Source organism: Mesocricetus auratus, unplaced genomic scaffold (assembly GCF_017639785.1).
Source record: "Mesocricetus auratus isolate SY011 unplaced genomic scaffold, BCM_Maur_2.0 Super-Scaffold_100013, whole genome shotgun sequence".
Taxonomy (NCBI): domain Eukaryota; kingdom Metazoa; phylum Chordata; class Mammalia; order Rodentia; family Cricetidae; genus Mesocricetus; species Mesocricetus auratus.
Genome location: NW_024429196.1, coordinates 36,999,038 through 37,018,554, shown reverse-complemented (window position 1 = coordinate 37,018,554; position 19,517 = coordinate 36,999,038). Strand labels below are relative to the sequence as shown.

General features: G+C 38.0%; 1 protein-coding gene across 11 annotated transcripts in view; it reads left to right on the top strand.

The window, feature by feature from the left end:
- The window catches only part of Ryr2 (ryanodine receptor 2), a 575,348-nt gene that overhangs the window by 265,792 nt on the left and 290,039 nt on the right, over positions 1-19,517 (top strand). For all 11 annotated transcript variants that reach the window (XM_040755590.1, XM_040755588.1, XM_040755595.1 and 8 more), the window contains 2 exons: positions 15,405-15,479; positions 17,359-17,515. In XM_040755590.1, coding sequence (XP_040611524.1) covers positions 15,405-15,479; positions 17,359-17,515 — 232 coding nt within the window. The remainder of the gene's footprint in view (positions 1-15,404; positions 15,480-17,358; positions 17,516-19,517) is intronic.

Here is a 19,517-nt window from a genome sequence, read left to right as displayed (position 1 = left end):
TTGTGTGTGTTGTGTTGTGTGTGTGTGTGTGTGTGTGTGTGTGTGTGTGCATGCGCACATGCAAGACACACTATACATGTAGAGGTCAGAGGACAACATGTCGGAGTCAGTTTTTTCTTTATGGGTCCTAAGGATCAAATGCAGGTCATCAGGCTTGGTAGTAAGTGTCTTTACCCTCTGAACTCTATAGATGGCCTGAGCCAGGTATTACAGTGACAAAACCTGTAACAGTACATATTGCTTCCAGTGAGTTATGAATAAGATGCTGAAGGTACCAAGAGAGTCATAGAACACTGAGGAGGCCATCAAAAAGCAGTTGGCTTGAGGAGTTAATTCAAACAGAAAGCTAAACATGAGTGATGGAAGTGTGTTCTGAAATAACAGTTTTTTTTCCTTAAGTGATGCAGAAAGAGTACGAAAGATTAGAAGCTATATGCATCTGGGGGAGTCATTTTTCTGGCAGCTGCAGGCTCATGGCTTAACTCTTCTCCTGTGCTCCCTGGGAGGGGCTTGTTGGGCTGGGGTGGGATCCTTGTAGCTGTGATAAGCAAAAGACACTTGGATTAGTGGTGAGAAGAGCTGAAGTCCGGAGAGCCCATTAGGAAGAGGGATATCACCGAGTTCATGTGACGGAAGGTGAGTAAGGCTTTGTGTTAGTTACTCTTTATTACTGTGGGAAAAGACTTGCGGTAAGCATCTTGAAGAGGGAAGGTCTGATTTTGTTCATGGTTTCTGGGGAAATAGTTGGTGCAGAGGATGGCAGCAGTGGGTGCTTGTTTGTTTAGAGTTATGTTAAAATTGGGTGCAGTGAGTTCAGAGGGTCTAAGTGCATCCAGCAGGAAATTGGGGTATCTGAGTGTGACTCAGATCAAAAGCATGTGTTGAGTATAAATTATAAAATCATGAGGATGCTTGAGGGAAAGGGCAACAATCACGTGTTCACTCAGAGGGAAAGGAACTCTAGGGGCGGGTTGTGATCCTCCACCCACCAGTACCTTCAGGAGACTGAGCGACTCGGGGTAGACACTGGATTAATGCAACTCCAGGTACTAACCTTGACTGAATTCTGACAACTTTTTTTTTCCAACTGAGTCTCAGTGTGTGTTCACCTCAACACACAGAGAGACTCTTCCAAGGTCGTGGAGGCAGTGAGAACACATCTGTTTTCTATCTTTTTATAGCATGTTGACATGGTGCAATTAGATGAACGTGGATGTCGGATCATGACTGTAGGGAGAGCATGAGTCAGAGCTAGGCAGGATGGAGCCTCAGGGACGGTACTTAGGAAAGACAGATTCTGTTTCTTGATTAAGTTGTGAAACTGAGCAATTATATACACATAATGAAAAAAAAGACTTCCTTAAAATTCGGTCTATTGAAAGCCTTACAATTTTGAATCTTGTTGACATCATTACATAGACCTTCAAAACTGCTTCCTTTGTTCTCCCATAAGCCTTTGCCTGTGCCTTAGAGAACTAGAGAAGGCAGCAGCCTGCAGGCAGCTCTTTCTTGTATTAATATCAGTCTGTTTTGGGGGGAAGAAACGCATAATGATGGCCTAAGCATATATTTTGATTTGTTAGAAAAAGAAGTTAAAATGATTTGATTATTCTTAAATGATGAGTTTGAGCAGGGAAATATGTAAAACACAAAACATAACAGTTTTACAGGTTTTTGCTTATAATTTTGATCTAGATGTGCCCATTGATTATTGCCTGCTATTAAAATTAAAGATTGGCTGTCATATGAGACTTGTTCTAAGTAGTAGAAATGACTGAGGAGATAGCCAGCAGTGACATTTGCTTCTGAGAAATTCAGGAATATTTTGATCATCGTGTTAGGCCCCCTGAGTGGATTTGGCTGTTGATTCTACCTTGTTCATCCAGGTATTTAATGACTGTAACTGTAATTGTAGAGACAGAGAAAGCTGGTCAGTGACAAGGCATGCAGTTCTAGATACCATTGGATTTGGCTGAACCTTTTCACAATGAGATGTATCTGTATTCATTCTGCAAGTTGCCTATCCAGTCTCATAGAGTGTTAATAAGACTCCAAGGAAGAATAGCTTCCAATTGCTATTCAACTACGTAGAACTGAATCGGGGAATAAGCTATTAAGGTTTAACTACATAGACATCCCCCTATATTTCCTGCACATCTTACTTGACAGGTTGAATTTTGACAGGGTCAGGAAGTATGTGTCATTATTATTTTATATTCATGGAGATTTTTTTCAGGTAGGCATTTAACAGTAAATCTTTTAGTGCACATCTTACAGGGCCAGCAGTGAAGGTTCAGGCTATAGTGAGTGTGGACAGTCAGGTAGATGTCTCAGTGTTAACTGTGGGGTGCTCTCCAGAAAGGGGGTAAGATATATTAGGAAGCAATAGGTTCTGGTAGTCAGTAAGAGAATCAGGCGCCACATGCTTCTTTAATCAGTTTCATTGAAGAGGCTTCAAATTTAATGATCAGATTTAATTTGGAACAACATAGATTTTTGTTGTTGTTGTTGCAGATTTTGTCTTTGGATATATCTCTTTTTCATCCATAAATTTTTGTGATTGTAAGAAAATGTCAAGAAGGCCCTTATTTAAATACACATGTATTTATTTATGAGCAGAATGTGCACTATGGGAATTAAGTATGCCATGCCTTTAAGGCAGTAAATTTTATTGTGTTTATTTTGTTGTTGTTGTGCCAAGTTTTGAACCTCAAACCCAAGCATTCTACCACTGAGTGACATCTCAAATAAGTTTATAGATTTAAAGTGATTACATTAGGGAATATTATTTCGAAACTTCAGTTTGGAAACCACTATGGGGTGAATATTGTTTATAAAGCATCATTTTACCAGATATCTTTTGTATAGCTGAGTTCACTCTACAAAAATCGTATTCTGAAATCTGAGCTCTGAGCTGTGTGGAAAGAGGTTGAATGCACTAGATAAAAGCTATGTGGAAAAGTAAAATGATGGAAAGGAATCAATAGTGTGTGGGTATTATGTGTTCTGTGGAAATGATGGGGAACGAAAGAGAAGGAGGGAGGAAGGGAAGGCGCTGTGTTTGCATCTGATCATGCATCATTTCTGGAATCTATTTACTTTGTCTTATTCCTTTCAAGGAGGACAGTGAAGACACAGTACCTTATGTGATATGGAAATAAATGGTACATTTGCTTTCTAGATTGTGACCAAGTAGACATAAGCTATGCTGCATGAATACATGACAATAGTTTTACTTCTATGACCTCTGCAAAACAAAGATGAATCAGTGTGCTTCCATTATGGTTAACTGATAAATCATGAGATGAGTTTCACAGAATGAGCTGAATGTCTCTCAGTCTGGCTTAGAAAGAGGCACATGGTTTGTGACCCTGCACACAGTTAGATAACCTAGTCTCCTTCTGAGGATACTGCTCCAACATCACTGTTTCAGGAGGCATCTGCCTGTGTCCCAGAACAGTCATGGATGATGCTATCCATGTTTGTCAGCTTTGTAACAGGTGTATGATCTTTGTGAGTATTTTTGCTTGTTTGATTTTGCAAACCTACCCCTAACCTATTACAGTATCTCTGCTCCTTTGTCAAAAATCAGTTGACTATATTTGTGTGGATCCATTTCCGATCTACAAAAAAAGATAGTTTTATTTTCTTTATTGTGTTATACATGTTTTTCTTTATTTGTATATTTTGGTGTATTTTTAAAGATCTCATATAACTCAGGTTAGCTTTGTCCTCACTATATGACTAAGGATGACCTTGAACTTCTGATCCTTCTGCCTCTACTTCTGAAGTGCTGGAGTTAGAGGCATGAGCCACCACACCAACACAATTGGTTTTCTATGTTAACTTAATATCTTGGAGCTTATCTACAATATAAGTTATTAGCTTCAGGAGGATATGCTATTATTATATAAATTTTTCAATAAGACTATGTTGAGAATATGTTGACCCTCAGGAAGAGGCTGGCATGGGGTTGACTGACTTAAAGACAAAGATTAATTTACTGTCCCTAACTAACAGTATTTATAACAGATGACTCATATCTCGTAATGTAATATGATATTAATAACTCTTTTATGGCTGTGATAAAATGTCTGATGGAAATGACTTTTAGGAAAATTTTATTTTGGCTTAAAGTTTCAGAGGATTCATCATTGGCAGGAATCGTAGGCTGGCAAGACCCTGTGGTGGACAATCTTCAAATTCTGGCTGCAGAGTGGGAAGCAGAGAGAGTAGGGTGAGACCAGGAATGAGAATAACAGGCAAAGGCTGCTTACTGCTGGGGACTTTACTTCTTCTGGTCAGGTTTCACCTTCACTAGGCTCCACAGCCTTCAAAATAGCACCACAGTCTGGAGACCAAGCATTCAAAACATGTCAGAGGGGGATATTTAAATCCAAGTCAAAGCAATTGTCTGGGTGTCCATAATACCACTCATTTGACAGTAACTGTAACTCAGTTCATGTCAACATGGTTGAGTCTTTGCTTATCACTATGGAAGGACTGACTACAAACTCTTCAGTATTATCACTTGAATCCTTAGAGGACTCTTTGTAGTACTACAGAGAGGTTCTATCATTCTTAACTTCCTTGTAGTAATCTAGGGAATGCTTGAAGAAATGGAATCAGGGGCTGGAGAGATGGTTCAGTAGTGAAGAGTGCATATTGCTCTTTTTTTTTTTTTTTTTTTTTTTTTTGCTCTTGCAGAAGACCCAAGTTCAGTTCCCAGAACCCATGTTGGGTTGTTCATAATTGCCTGTAGATTCAGCTCCAGGGAATCTGACATCCACTTCTGGACTTCAAGGGCACATATGAGAGTGCGCGCACACGCACACACACACACACGCACGCACGCACGCACGCATGCACGTACACACACACACAGAGAAAGACAGAGACAGAGACACAGAGAGAGAGAGATATGCACGCATGCACATGTACACATAAAAATGAAGTGGAGGTTCTGAGTTTGGCAACCTGCCCAAGTTTATACATTGAGATGATGTCTTCAGAAAGTTAATAACAATAACCCTTGGTGCCCTGTGAAAAAAAAAGTGAGCTCACAGTTATAACATCATCTAGAGAAGGTCTCTCTGTTGGAACTCACCTTCCTACTCATCAGGGGTCTTATCATAGCACCCAGTATTTTATTAACGATGCTTCATGATTATATCCTAAAGCTCACTAATTGGAATTGGGTATCCTATAAAATTTTATTGTGAAAAATACCCCTGTGTCAGGCAGTGAGAAGCTTGTAAAGATTTGCCCTCTCATTAGCATGCTAATATAGTATATTCTGGGCTTCAGATTTGGAAGATGAATACTCTAGCTGTCACAGCACTTGCTTTTACCCAGAGAAGTAGTGGTTGAGCAATTGAGATAAGATTTAAATTATATTTTATGACTCCAGAGCCAAAAGAGCTAACTACTTATGTTTCGGTAGACAATATTATAATAACCATGAGAAGCTGAATTGATGACATTGTGGAGAGACTTCTGTGCTTAGAATAAGTGTAAAGTTCCTCTTACATGGTCAGCTTGAAATATGAGTTCCCTAATGAAGTACACCATACTGGAGGAGAATGCATTATAGAGGCATAATGTAGAGCCAGAAGCCTGGTAGTTTTCAAAGTAGTCATTAATGAGCTTGTATGACTGACTGTTACATGTGCATTTTAAAATTTCCTGTTCAGTGACTTCAACTATCTGATTTATGATACAGAAATTTCTGTTTTAAAAAATGTGTGGTTAGCACAAACTTTTGGGTTTGTCATTCCAGTTAATCAAGAGGCTGTGGCAGGGGGACCTCCAGCCAAAGACCAGCTTTGGCTACATGAGTTCAAAATCAACCTGGGCCATTTAGGGAGACCTGTTGCATGCTAAAAAAAAGTAGAAAGAAGTCTGGGGAATTCAGTTCAGTGCTAGAGTTCTTGCCTTATTGTGTATGAAGTTCTGGGCTCAGTCCCCAGTACTGCATAGTAATATAGTCTGGAGATGTTGGGAGGAAAGGGTTTATATCAATCAGAGTTTCATATAACAGATCATCATCAAAAGCAGTGAGGGCAGGAACTCAAGCAGGGTAGGAACCTGGAGTCAGGAGCTGATGTAGAGACCATGGAGAGGTGCTGCTTACTTTCTTGAACCCTGTAGCTTGCTCACCCTACTTTCTTATAGAACCCAGACAACTTGCCCAGAGCTGGCTCCAGCCACAATGTGCTAGGTACTCCCACATCAATCACTAATTAAGAAAATGCCCTACAGGCTAGTCTACAGCTCTTGTCTTTTTGAGGCATTTTGTCAATCAAGATTCTCTTTACTCCAGTGACCCTAGCTTGCACCAAGATGACATAACTCTAGCCAACACAACATTCGTTCATCTTCCTCAAGTTTGACAAATTGTTGCCATTTGCAATGTTAGCTCCAAGGGCAGTTTGTGTAAGTCTTTTTAACCTCTTAAAGGTTTTTTGTCCTCTTGTCTTCTATGTAGAAAGTTGATTGCCCTGAGATAATCATTGAGTTGTCTGAGTTTAAAGGTATTAATACTGTTTGGTAAGCTTGTTGGACTTTGTGGTTGTTTTAATGAGAGTGGTCTTCATAGGCCATATTTGAATGAATGTTAGAGGAACTGTTTTTGGAAGGATTAGGAGGTATGGCCTTGTTGGAGGAGATGTGTCACTGGGGGTAGGCTTTGAGATCTCAAAAATCCAAGGTAGGCCTGGTTTCGCTGCTTCTTGTTTGTAGTCTCACTGTGCAAACTCTCAGCTACTTCTCCAATGCCACGCCTACTGCCCTGATGCCCCGCTGCCTGCCATAATGGTCACAAACTCTAACCCTCTGAAGCCGTGAGCCCTCAAATTAAATTCTTTCATAAGTTGCCTTGGTCATGGTGTCTCTTCACAGCAATAGGAAAGTAACTTAAACAGACTTTGAAAAAAATGTCTCTCTGGACTCTGATTTTGATACCTTAGCTATATGGTGGATAAAATTGATGTTCCTTCATGGAATAGGTGCTTGCCTGCAGGTGAACCAACTTTTATTTTATTTTTGTTCATTTTTCATTTAAATTAGAAAAAGCTTGTTTTACATATCAATCCCAGTTCCTACTCCCTCCCCTCCTTCCCTGCCCCCCTATCCCATCCCCTTTCTGCTCCCCAGGGAGGGTGAGGCCTTCCATGGGTGAATCTTCAAAGCCTGTCATATCATTTGGAGCAGGGCCAAGACCCTCCCCTGTGTGTCTAGGCTGAGAGAGTATCCCTCTGTGTAGAGTGGGCTTTCAAAGTTCATTCGTGTACTAGGAATAAATACTGATCCACTACCAGAGGCCCCATAGATTAACCAGACCTCCAAACTGACATCCAGATTCAGGGGTCTTGTTCAGATCAGCTGTTTCTGTGGGTTTCTCCAGCCTGGTCTTAACCCCTTTGCTCATCATTCCTTTCTTTCTGCAACTGAATTCCAGAGTTCAACTCAGTGTTTAGCTGTGGGTGTCTGCTTCTGATTCCATCAGCTATTGGATGAAGGCTCTATGATGGTATATAAGGTAGTCATCAATCTCAGTATCAGAGAAGGGCATTTAAGATAGCCTCTCGACTATTGTTTAGATTGTTAGTTGGGATCAACCTTGTAGATCTCTGGACATTTCCCTAGTGCCAGATTTCTCTTTAAACCTATAATGGCTCCCTCTATTATGGTATCTCTTTTCTTACTTTCCTCTATTCTTTTCCTGATTTGATATTCCTGCTCCCCCATGTCCTCCTCTCCCATCCTCCCCCCATTCTTTTTCTCCTAGCTCCCTCTCCCCTCCCCCCATGTTCCCAATTAGCTCAGGAGATATTGTCCCTTTCCACTTCTCCGGGAGACCAAGTATGTCTCTCTTAGGGTCCTCCTTGTTTCCCAGCTTCTCTGGTGGTGTGGATTGTAGGCTGATAATCCGTTGCTCTATGTCTAAAATCCATATGGGAGTGAGTACATACCATGTTTGTCTTTTTGTGACTGGGTTACCTCACTCAGGATGGTTTCTTCTAGTTCCATCCATTTTCCTGAGGATTTCAAGATTCCATTTTTTTTCTGTTGAGTAGTACTCCATTGCGTAAATATACCACAAATTCTCCATCCATTCTTCAGTTGAGGAGCATCTAGGTTGCTTCCAGGTGAATCAGATTTTAAATAAGCTTGCCTTCCCTTTGTGTCATTTAGGATGTTCCATTTAGGGTTTTGATAACTTGCACCAACATTTAAACTGAAATAGCCCATAGAGACTTGCTTTAAAAACCATCAACTTCTACACATTCCATTTATATGGAGGAATCTAATAATGACCAAGATGCCCTCATCAGCAGTGAATGTTTGAGAGTGTCCTCAGGTTCTCTATACCTCCTATTGTTTTGGAACACTTTGCTAACACAGATTTCAGTGCATAAGGACTTTTAGGATAGAGCTAAAAGATTTCAGAAAAGAAGTAGGCTTTGCTATTCCTTCAACTTTATGTTTGTGTTTTAAAAATCTGAATTAAACTTACCCTTAGTTTTCTACCCCTATAAAAATTTAGAAAACTTCCTGGTAAGTTGAAATAACAGTTATGAAAGAAAACGTTTGAGCAATTCCCATGTATAAATATGTAGTTTTGCACAGCCATGTCCATACTGTTTGTATCTTAAAGTCCATTTTATCTTCAACCTTGTGATTTCTCTGTCTAATCAACATTTTGGTTCATTATTCAGCACCTTTTCCTAAGCTCATTTACAACTATATATTTATATATTTATGACATAGTCATAGTGACTTATTGTCATACAGAAAATGGGTATCATTTATATTTCTGTCTCAGTTTCATTTTCTGTTTTTGTGATGAAATACCCTAAGAAACACAATATAGGGGAAAGGAAAAGTATTTATTTTAGGTTCCAGTTTCAGTTTCTGGGACAGGAGGGTGGGGAAATCACTGTGGCAGGTCCTTGAGAGAACGGGTCTCATTGCTTCCATAGGCAGCGGAAGAGAGTAATAAATGCATGCATGTGTGAATTTATATCTCTCTCTTGTTGAGTGTTGGTGTGATGTTTTGAGGTGCCTTAAGTTCCTGTTACCTTGATTTTCCCACTGTGGTGGACTCTACTTGGACATGTGAACCAATGAGTCCCCTTTCCTGAATCAGTGTGTTTTCTTACAGTAACAGAGAAAAAAAGGAAGACAATTCCTGTGTTGTCTTTATATTTAGATGCATCCTAGAACCCCATCTTTCTGTTTTGTATTAGTTTGTTTTGCTCTTCTCAGAATTCTTCCTTTTATTGCCATTTTTTTAAATAATTGAGGGATTTTAGGCTAAAGGCTTTCACTCAGACTCTTGATGCAAGGCACAGAGGTTATAAAAATGGTTTATCTTCATTTTATTCCAGGTACATTAAATCTTTGATTTCCATTTTTATCCTGAGAAACTTTATTTATTTTCTAAATGGTTAGTTTTTTTCAAATTACATTTCTAAATTTCATTGCTAACCATCAGAAGAAATGACAAGGAGTCTACGGGTTTGGAGAAATGGTTCAAAGGTTAAGAACACTGGGTCTTGCAGAGAACCCAGGTTCGGTTCCTAACACTCATATAATGTCTCACATCTATTTGTTACTCCAGTTTCAGAGGATCTGATGGCCTCTGTGGGCATCAGGAATACATGTGATTAAAGGCATATATGCAGACAAGTACCCATATGCATAAAATAAAAGTAAACAAGTCTTTAAAAATGTTTCTAGTACACTGTTCTTTATGATGAAACATAAGACTTTTATTAAAGACAGTGTATTCTAAAATATCTATCTATCTGCCATCTATCATCTATCTACAATCTATCAAAACTTATATGGAATTTATCATTTGTGTTTATACACATAGAGAAGCTGAGATTACTTTTCATTTATCTTTTAAACAAATACCTGGAGACTGGTTTTGTTAGCCTGAGTGCTTGTCTCTGCTTTGTGCTTTTCTAAAGCTGCTGAAGTGTTACTATTACACAACCAAGGTTGAGAACAATGCCAATGAAAAAACTAGTGCAGCCCTGTAGTTATCAGAATGTCAATATACAGAATAAGCTACATGTAGGGACTTATGAGAAATGTAGAGCATGGACTTCACCCTTGACGTCAATCTGAAACTGCGGCCATGAGACCAGCTTGAGCCTTAAGAGGATCTTGAGAAAATTCTACTTCACTAAAGGTTAAGATTCATTCACCTGTATCTAGTGCTGTACCAGGGTTGGTTTTGTTTAAGGGACATTAAGCAATGTGAGAGACAGTTTTGCCTGTCCCGGTCTGGGAGGCTTCTCTTGGCATTTAGTTGGTAGGGGTCAGATTCCTGCAAAAATCCTATAATGTAGGGGTCATCCCCAGTACAAAATATCTTATAATGTAGAGGACTGCCCTGGTAACAAAGATATACCCAACCCCACACAGCAAGTGTACTGCTATGGAGATATCCATCTAAACTAGGGGGTCTAAGTTTTGGCTTCTTTTTGCACTCAGGTGAAGCGCAAACTCCCTGTCTACTCTATGGACATTGGTGAGGGTGTGGCATAGCATTTTTGATAGTTTATTGTGTGAATATTGTCTACAGTCATGTCAGAAAGTCACTGATTCTGTTTCCTAGACACTCTGTCAGTGGAATTGTATGCTGGTACTCCCCTGATTCGTGTCTAAAATCCATATATGAGTGAGTACATACCATGTTTCTATTTTTGTGACTGGGTTACCTCATTCAGTATGGTTTCTTCTAGTGACATCCATTTGCCTGCAAATTTCAAGATTCCATTGTTTTTTTCCGCTGAATAGTACTCCATTGTGTAAATATATCACATTTTCTCTATCCAGTCTTCAGTTCAGGGGCATCTAGGTTGCTTCCAGGTTATGGCTATTACAAATAATGCTACTATGAACGTAGTGGAACAGACATCCTTGTTGTATGAATGTGCATCTTTTGGGTATATGCCTAAGAGTGGAATTGCTGGGTCTTGTGGTAACTGATTCCCATTTTCCTGAGGAATCTCCATACTGATTTCCAAAGTGACTGTACAAGTCTGCACTCCCATCAGCAGTGTAGGAGTGTTCCCCTTTCTCCACATCCTCTCCAGCTTAAACTGTCCTTGGAGTTTTTGATTTTAGCCATTCTGACAGGAGTGAGATGGTATCTCAGAGTTGTTTTGATTTGTATTTTCCGGATGGCTAGGGATGTTGAACACTTTCTCAAGTGTCTCTCAGCCATTTTAGTCTCCTCTATTGAGAATTCTCTATTTAGTTCTGTACCCCATTTTTTGATTGGATCCTTTGGTGTTTTGGAGATGTGCTTTTTGACTTCTCTGTAAATTTAGAGACCAGCCCTCTGTCAGATGTGGGGTTACTGAATACTTTTCCCAATCTGTGGGTTGCCTTTTTGTCTTGCTGACTGTGTCCTTGCCTTACAGAAGCTTCCAAGTTTCAGGATGTTTATTTATTGTCAATCTTAGAGTCTGTGCTACCAATTCATTCAAGGGTGCCTCCCAATTTCATTTCTAACAGGTTCAGTGTGGCTGGATTTATGTTGATGTCTTTGATCCATTTGGACTTAAGTTTTGTGCATGGCAATAGACATGGATCTATCTGCATTCTTCTAAATGCCAGCATCCAGTTATGCCAGCACCATTTGTTAAAGATGCTTTCTTTTTTCCATTGTATATTTTTAGCTTCTTTGTTGAAGATCAGATATTCATACATGTGTGGGTTAATATCAGGGTGTTCAATTCTATTCGATTTAGTCTACCTGTCTATTTTTTGCCAATACCAAACTTTTCAGGACTACAGCTCTATAATAGAGCTTGAGGTCGGGGATGGTGATGCCTCCAGATGTTGCTTTGTTGAATAAGGTTGTTTTGCCTATCCTGGGTCTTTTGTTTTTCCATACAAAATTGATTATTGTTCTTTCAATGTCTGTGAGGAATCGTGCTGGTATTTTAATGGGGATTACATTGAATCGGTAGATTGCTTTTGGCAGGATTGCCATTTTTACTACATTGATCCTACCTATCCAAGAGCATGGGAGATCTTTCCATTTTCTGAGGGCTTCTTTAATTTCTTTCTTTAAAGACTCAAAGTTCTTGCAAAACAGGTCTTTCAGTTGTTTGGTTAGCATTACCCCCAGGTATTTTATGTTGTTTGTGGCAATTGTAATGGGTGATGTTTCTCTGATTTTTTTTCTCAGCCCTTTTATCATCTGTGTATAGTAGGGCTACTGATTTTCTTGAGTTGTTCTTTTAGCCTGCCATTTTGCTGAAGGTGTTAATCATCTGTAAGATTCCCTGGTAGAGTTTTTTGGGTCATTTATCTAAACTATCATATCATCTGCAAATAGTGAAAGTTTGACCTCTTCCTTTACAATTTGTATCCACCTGATCTCCATTTGTTGTCTTAGGGCTCTGGCTAGAACTTCAAGTACAATATTTAAAAGGTATGGAGAGAGTGGACAGCCTTGTCTTGTTCCTGATTTTAGAGGAATTGCATTGAGTTTCTGTCCATTTAGTTTGATGTTGGCTGTTGGTTTGCTGTATATAGCTTTTATTATGTTTAGGTATGTTCTTATTATCCCAGATGTCTCCAAGACCTTTATCATGAAGGGGTGTTGGATTTTGTCACAGGCTTTTTCAGCATCCAGTGATATGATCATGTGATTTTTTTCTCAGCTTGTTTATATGGTGGATTACACTGATGGATTTTCATCATGCCCGGGATGAAGCCTACTTGATCATTGTGGATGAGTTTTCTGATGTGTTCCTGGATCCAATTTGTCAGCATTTTATTGAGTATTTTTGCATCAATGTTCATGAGGGATATTGGTCTGAAGTTCTCTTTCTTAGTTGTGTTTTTGTGTGGCTTGGGGATCAAAGTTATTGAAGCCTCGTAGGAAGAGTTTGGCAAAGACCCTTCTGCTTCTATTGTGTGGAATACTTTGAGAAGAATTATTATAAGCTGTTGTTTGAATTTCTGGTAGAATTCTGCACTGAGGCCATCTGGCCTTGGGCTTTATTTGGTTGGGAGACTTTTGATGACTGCTTCTATTTCCTTAGATGTTATAGGTCTATTTAAATTGCTTATCTGTTCTTGATTAATTTTGGCAAGTGATATCTATCCAGAAAATTGTCCATTTCCTTTAGATTTTCAAATTGTGTGGAGTACATGTTTTCAAATTATGACCTGATGATTCCCTGGATTTCCTCAGTGTCCATTATTATGTCCACCTTTTTATTTCTGATTTTGTTAATTTGTATGTTCACACTCTGTCATTTGGTAAGTTTGGATAAAGGTTTGTCTATCTTGTTGATTTTCTCAAAGAACCAACTCTTTGTTTCATTGATTTTTTGTACTGTTTTCCTGAAGGTGTATATTCTTTTGTGTTTGGATGATTCTCTTGCCAATCTTCAAAAAAAAAAGAAAGAAAAAGAAAGAAATTGTGTTCCTCCTGATCATTGTGATATCACAGAAAGTGGGCAACATGCATATCTGAAATGTTATTATAAAATCTAAATTGAATAAACAGTGATGGTTAGAGGTAGGTTTAGAAATAAAGGACAACATGAAGGTAGAGTGATTTCACCATGGTAAGAGCCCTTGCTATTCTTGTAAAGAATCTGAGTTCAGTTCCTACCACGCACACTGGGAAGCTAACAATCACCTGTACTTTCAGCACCATCAGATACAGTTAGAAAAATCCAGAATATAGAAAGTTCTGTGGGACAAATGGAGCTGAATTTTTAATAAAGTAAATATTAGAAGTAAAATAAAGAAGTAAATATTAAGAAGTAAAAAACAAAACAACATGAACAAAACAAGCACTCCACAAGAGAGAGAGAGAGAGAAAGTAGTAGAAACTATTGTAGAATAAAGAGGAAAACTAGCTAATATGCACATCTTGTTTGAATTCTGATTAAAAACAAGGGAGGAAAAGATTTTGTGAGACAATTTTAGAAAATTTGAAAAGCACCTGGGTATTGTATTATAACAATTTTCACAGGTTTTCTCTGGAGGGATAATTAGAGGCTGTATGTGTGCTGGGATAATCTGACATTGATAATTGCTGAAATTCTGTGCTTGGTGTGCAAGGGCTTATTTACTCTATTTTTGTGTGTCTTTGAGAAATTCTACAGTAAAGACAGTGTGAAAAGGGATGTCAAAGGGGATAAGGAGGAAAACATGCCAGGATGGTGTCAGAAACATGGCCTGGACAGAAAGGGTTTTCACTATGTTTTTCAAAAGAACCCTATGGGAGTTGGTGACAAGGTTGATTGAGTCTCATCACCAATCCATTTCAATAGAGAAATGGGTCTGGGGATGAGATTGAAGCACAGGGAGAATCAGCAGGAGGTAGGTGGTAGTGAGACAGAGCAGGGGACATGAAGAGGAGGGGCGAGTTATTGGTATGATTTTGAGAGAGAGCATACCTGTGTATGTTTAGATCATGAGGAGTATACTCTAGAAAAGATGCTGAATCCCCGGGGAAAGATATAAGGTGTGTTCACAAGCTTTGGCTTCCTCGCAACAGTGTTGAAGGGTAGTCACAGAGACCAGTTTTGCTAATTTAGGTATATTTCTTGATATATTAAATTATTAGAAGTGTTTTGGCATTCAAGTACATGTGATACACATCCAGAGACATACCTTTTCTGATTTTTTAGTATATGTGTACATTGTATATTAAAGGTTTAATTTCTACTTACATATTTAAGTGTATGTACATAAATGTGTGATTGCCTGTGGATGCTAGAAGAGGGCAGTGGCTCACTTGGAGCTTGAGTTACAGGCAGTTGTAAGTCACACAACATGGGTGCCATAACCAAAGTTGGGCTTTCTGCAAGGGGAGCAAGTACTATTAACCATTGACCCATCGCTCCTACTCCATCTGTTTTTATTTTGTCATACCTTGCCCATTTGGCATATACTGCAGATGATTGTATTAAAATACTAATAATCAATCTTCTTATATTTCTCAGAAGTATTTTAAATAATAAAAGCCAAATTTAGAGCTGTGAACAATTACAATCATATATTTAAGTAATAATATATCAAACTGTACCTAAATTGATAAGTGTGTACTCCCACAGACCAAAGCTGGTAAAAATATGTCCTGTGGAAGGGGCAGTTATGGAAAAAGTATTAATATTATAGGGGGAAATGATGGTGAGAAAATATGTTTAAATAAATGCTTATTGAGGAAGAACTTCTGTTAATCACTGTTAAACTTACTTTTATTTTCAGCTGTATTATCTCCTGCCTCACAGTAGATCTTTAACTGTCCATACACAGGCTGTTCCATACCCTGCTTTCTTTCAATTTGCTTTAAAGGAATGGTTCAAAGAATAAAACCTGTTGTACTCAAACTTTTTTCATGTCAACAGAACAGTTCATTATGAAGGTGGTGCTGTATCAGTTCATGCACGTTCCCTCTGGAGACTAGAGACCCTAAGAGTTGCGTAAGTAGAACTTTTAAACCCAGTCTATGGTTTTGAGGGTACAGAATGGTCAGTGTCTTTGACTTCCAATTCTTTGTGAGATGGCCCTGTTAATAGCCCCATCAGCAAGCAATATGGAGAACAATGTGGTATCCAACCCCTTGTTCTTATCTCTTTCTGTCTCTCCTGTCTGTCTAGATTCACTAAGCATGGTCCCATTTCATGCCTTTATACAGCCTGACTTTGTCTTTGATCCCTTTTTGCTTTGTTACATCATCCCATGCTCCACCTGGTATCTTCTTGGCATAAAGTGCTACTAGGACAGATGCATGTCAAAGTTCAAAGCAGAACAAGTTATCTGCAAGCCTTTCACTTACCTGACACCCTGGAACTTTGTGGATTTAAACTTCTAAAGGTGCACATGAATATGAACAGTATAACAGTTATTAGCAGAGGACTTTACTTGTGAGTAGCTTGATACTGGAGTGGGACATTCTGGATTGTAGCAACAAACAAACAAAAAACAAAAAAACCCCACCACAAGTATTCATTATAGCAGTAAGAATTTAGATAGACATACATGTACAAATATTTCTGGTAAATTTAAAAGTTGTCTAAAGAGTGCCTTTCAGTTTATTTAAATGAATAAATGTACAGCTATAAACTGCTTTAGACAAAACTAAGATATCAGCCAGAACTTTTTAAAAATAAATGGAAGATTTAGTTTGTTTAAAATGCATGAAGTTTTCCATGTATTTTCCCCATAATAGTGCACTTGAGAGCCAAGGACTGTTTTCCTAGATATTTCTATAGATATTTTTAAAATGTGTTGTGCTAACTCCCTATTTAATGATAAATACAATAATTAAGTGTCTGTTGTCATTTGACTCAGTCATTCCATACATCAATTTCAGAAAACTTGACACATGCTTAATTCATAGTATCCTGATCAGTTTAAACACATGGGGGAAGATAACTTCCTGTGTATTAAAGGAGCAATGCTTTTGTTTTGCTTTTTGAGAAAGGGTTTCTGTGTCAAGCCCTGGCGGTCCTGTAAGTTGCTCTGTAGACCAGGCTAGCCTCGAATTATAGATCTCCCTGTCTCTGCTTCCTGAGTGCTGGGATTAAAAGCCTGCACCACCAGCCTAAATAAGTGAAGTTTAAAATACAGCGGTGTTAACCACTGCTTTCCAAACAGTCAAGTGACAATAAATACTGCTGTGAGTTAATATTTTGGTTCATTTACTTACATTACTCAGATTCTTTCTTCATGGGTAAAGAGTGCTTATTATTCCTCTTTTTCACTTGTGGTAGTCTCTTAAGAGATTTTATTTTGTGGTGCTGTGTTTTTGTGATTTCCCAAGTTTTCCTGCTTCCTCCTTAGCAACAAGGTATTCTTGTAAATTCATGTATTGTTTAGTTAGTCTGTAACATCAACCATTCACATTTATAATATTTATGTTTAATGATTTAAAAATTCAATTATCTTTTATATGAATATCAAGTTGATTAAGTATAACCAAATATTAATACTGTTGATAATTATTAAGCTTGAAAATAAAATTTATTAGATATAAATCTAATATATACATGTATATAATTAAGCTACCATTTTATAATATGTAAAGTAAGGGAAATATTGTAACTATATACTTAAAGTAGCCCCCCTCCAATTCTTAAGTATAAAAACTGTGAGTTTCAGCTGCAGTTTCCTCAGTCTGCCTTTCCTTTATGAAATTGGTTCTGAGATATATATGCACACAGACATGAAGCACACACGTTATCTCTAGTGTTTATCCACATGTGTGCATGCACACACATACAGAGTCACACTTATGCATGCCAATGGCTGCTTCTCTGACGTTAGTGTGGTTGGATCAAGTTCTGGTTGTTTTGTCAGGTGGAGTGGAAGTCATATAAGATGGGGTCAGCCATTCCGACTCCGGCATGTCACAACAGGAAAATACTTAAGCCTTATGGAAGACAAGAACCTTCTACTCATGGACAAAGAAAAAGCTGATGTCAAATCAACAGCATTTGCCTTCCGGTCTTCCAAGGTAAGCTGGACTGTGCCATCTTGGAATTTCTGTCCATGTGTCCTTGCTCTGTTTCCTCGATGTTGGGAACACAGAAAGAACTGATGTAAGGTTTTCTCATTCCTAGCTTCTCTTCCCAATTTTTCTCTTCATTAAATTCGTTTTCCAAACTACTGAAATGAGCTGGGACTGCCTGCTGGCTTCACAGTTTTCAGTTTTAGATAAAGTACACCTTCTATCTCCTCCCTGATTTCTTTTTTTAATATAAAGTTTTATGTTATATTTTTTCCATTTATTCCATATTCCAATAATATGTTCTGATTATGGTCTCCCCTCCCTCTGCTCTTCCTAGTTCCTCTCTACCTCCTCTCCCTTCAGATCTACCCCTTTCTGTCTCTCATTAGAAAACAAGCAGGGGATAATAATAAAATAAAATAAGATGAAACAAAAACACTTCAGAGTAGGACAAAACAAATAAATGGAAGGAAAAGAGCTCAACAAAAAGCACAAGAAACAGATACACAAAGCAGAGCCTCCCTCATTTGTACACCCAGGATTCTCACAAAGACACTAGACCGGAAGCCATAATAAATATGCAAATGACCTGGAGGGTTAAAAGAGAGAAAATAAAAAGTATATAAGTAAAAAATTTAAAAATATGGAATAAAAACAAAGGAAAATCCATAACACAACATTATAAGGCAAGAAGCTACCAAAGATACTATTGGGTTCCTTTGGTAGCATGAAAACTATGTTCCTATTCCAAAGATCCTAGCCCATAGAAGTGAAGGCTGTATGTAGACACCAGGTTGACTTTTCAATGTTCAATGAGATATATTGGTGATATCTTCAACAATAGTGCCATGATGTCAGTTTATGGGGGTAGACAACTTTTTCTTCTTTCTGATTTTAGTGAATTTCTTTGTGTTTCTCTCCATTTAAGTTGATGTTGGCTATGGGCTTGCTGTTATTATGTTGAGGCATGTCCCTTCTATACCTAGTCTCTCCAGGACTTTCATCATGAAAGGATGTTGGATTTTTGTCGAAGCCCTTTTTTGCATCTAATGAGATAATCATGTGGCTTTTATCTTTCAGTTTACTTATATGATGAATTACATTTATCAATTTCTATAAGTTGAACCATTCCTGCATCTTTGGGATGAAGCCTATTTGATCATGACAGTTATCTTTGTAATGCTTTCTTGGATTTGGTTTGCAAGTATTTTATTGATAATTTTTGCATTTATGTTCATAGTGGAAACTGGTCTGTAATTCTCTTTCTTTGTTGGGTCTTTATGTTGTTTAGGTATCAGGGTAACTGTGGCCACATAAAAAAATGGGCAATGTTTCTTTTGTTTCTATTCTGTGGAATAATATAAGTAGCATTGGCATTCATTTTTTCTTTGAAAGTCTGGTACAATTCTATGCCAAAACCATCTATCCCTGGGACGTTTTTTTGGGGGAGACTTTTACTTACTTAGTTTTATTATTCTTTCATTGGCATTATAGGTCTGTGCAAAATGCTTATGTAATAGTGATTTAAGTTTGGTAGGTGGTATATATCAAGAAAATCATCCATTTCTTTTTGGTATAATACAGGTTTTTGAATTATATCCTTTGATTTTTTTGGATTTTCTCAATGTCTTTTGTTATGTCCCCGTTTTCATTTCTAATTTTGTTAAATTTGGATGTTCTCTCTTCACCTTTTGGTTAATTTGGATAACAGTTTGTCAGTCTTACTGATTTTTCTCAAAAAAACAACTGACTGTTTCATTGAGTCTTTGTACTATTTTTATTTGTTTGTTTCTGTTTTATTGTTTTCAGCTCTGAATTTGAATATTTTTTTTACCATTTACTCCTTTTGGGTATGATTTCTTCTTTTGGTTCTAGAACTTTGCTGTTAAGTTACTAGTATGAAATCCTTTTTTGTGAGTATGTGTGTGTCTGTGTGTGTGTTTAGGTAGGTACTTAGTGCTGTAAGCTTGCCTGGTAGCACTGCCTTAATTGTGTCCCCTAGGAGGTT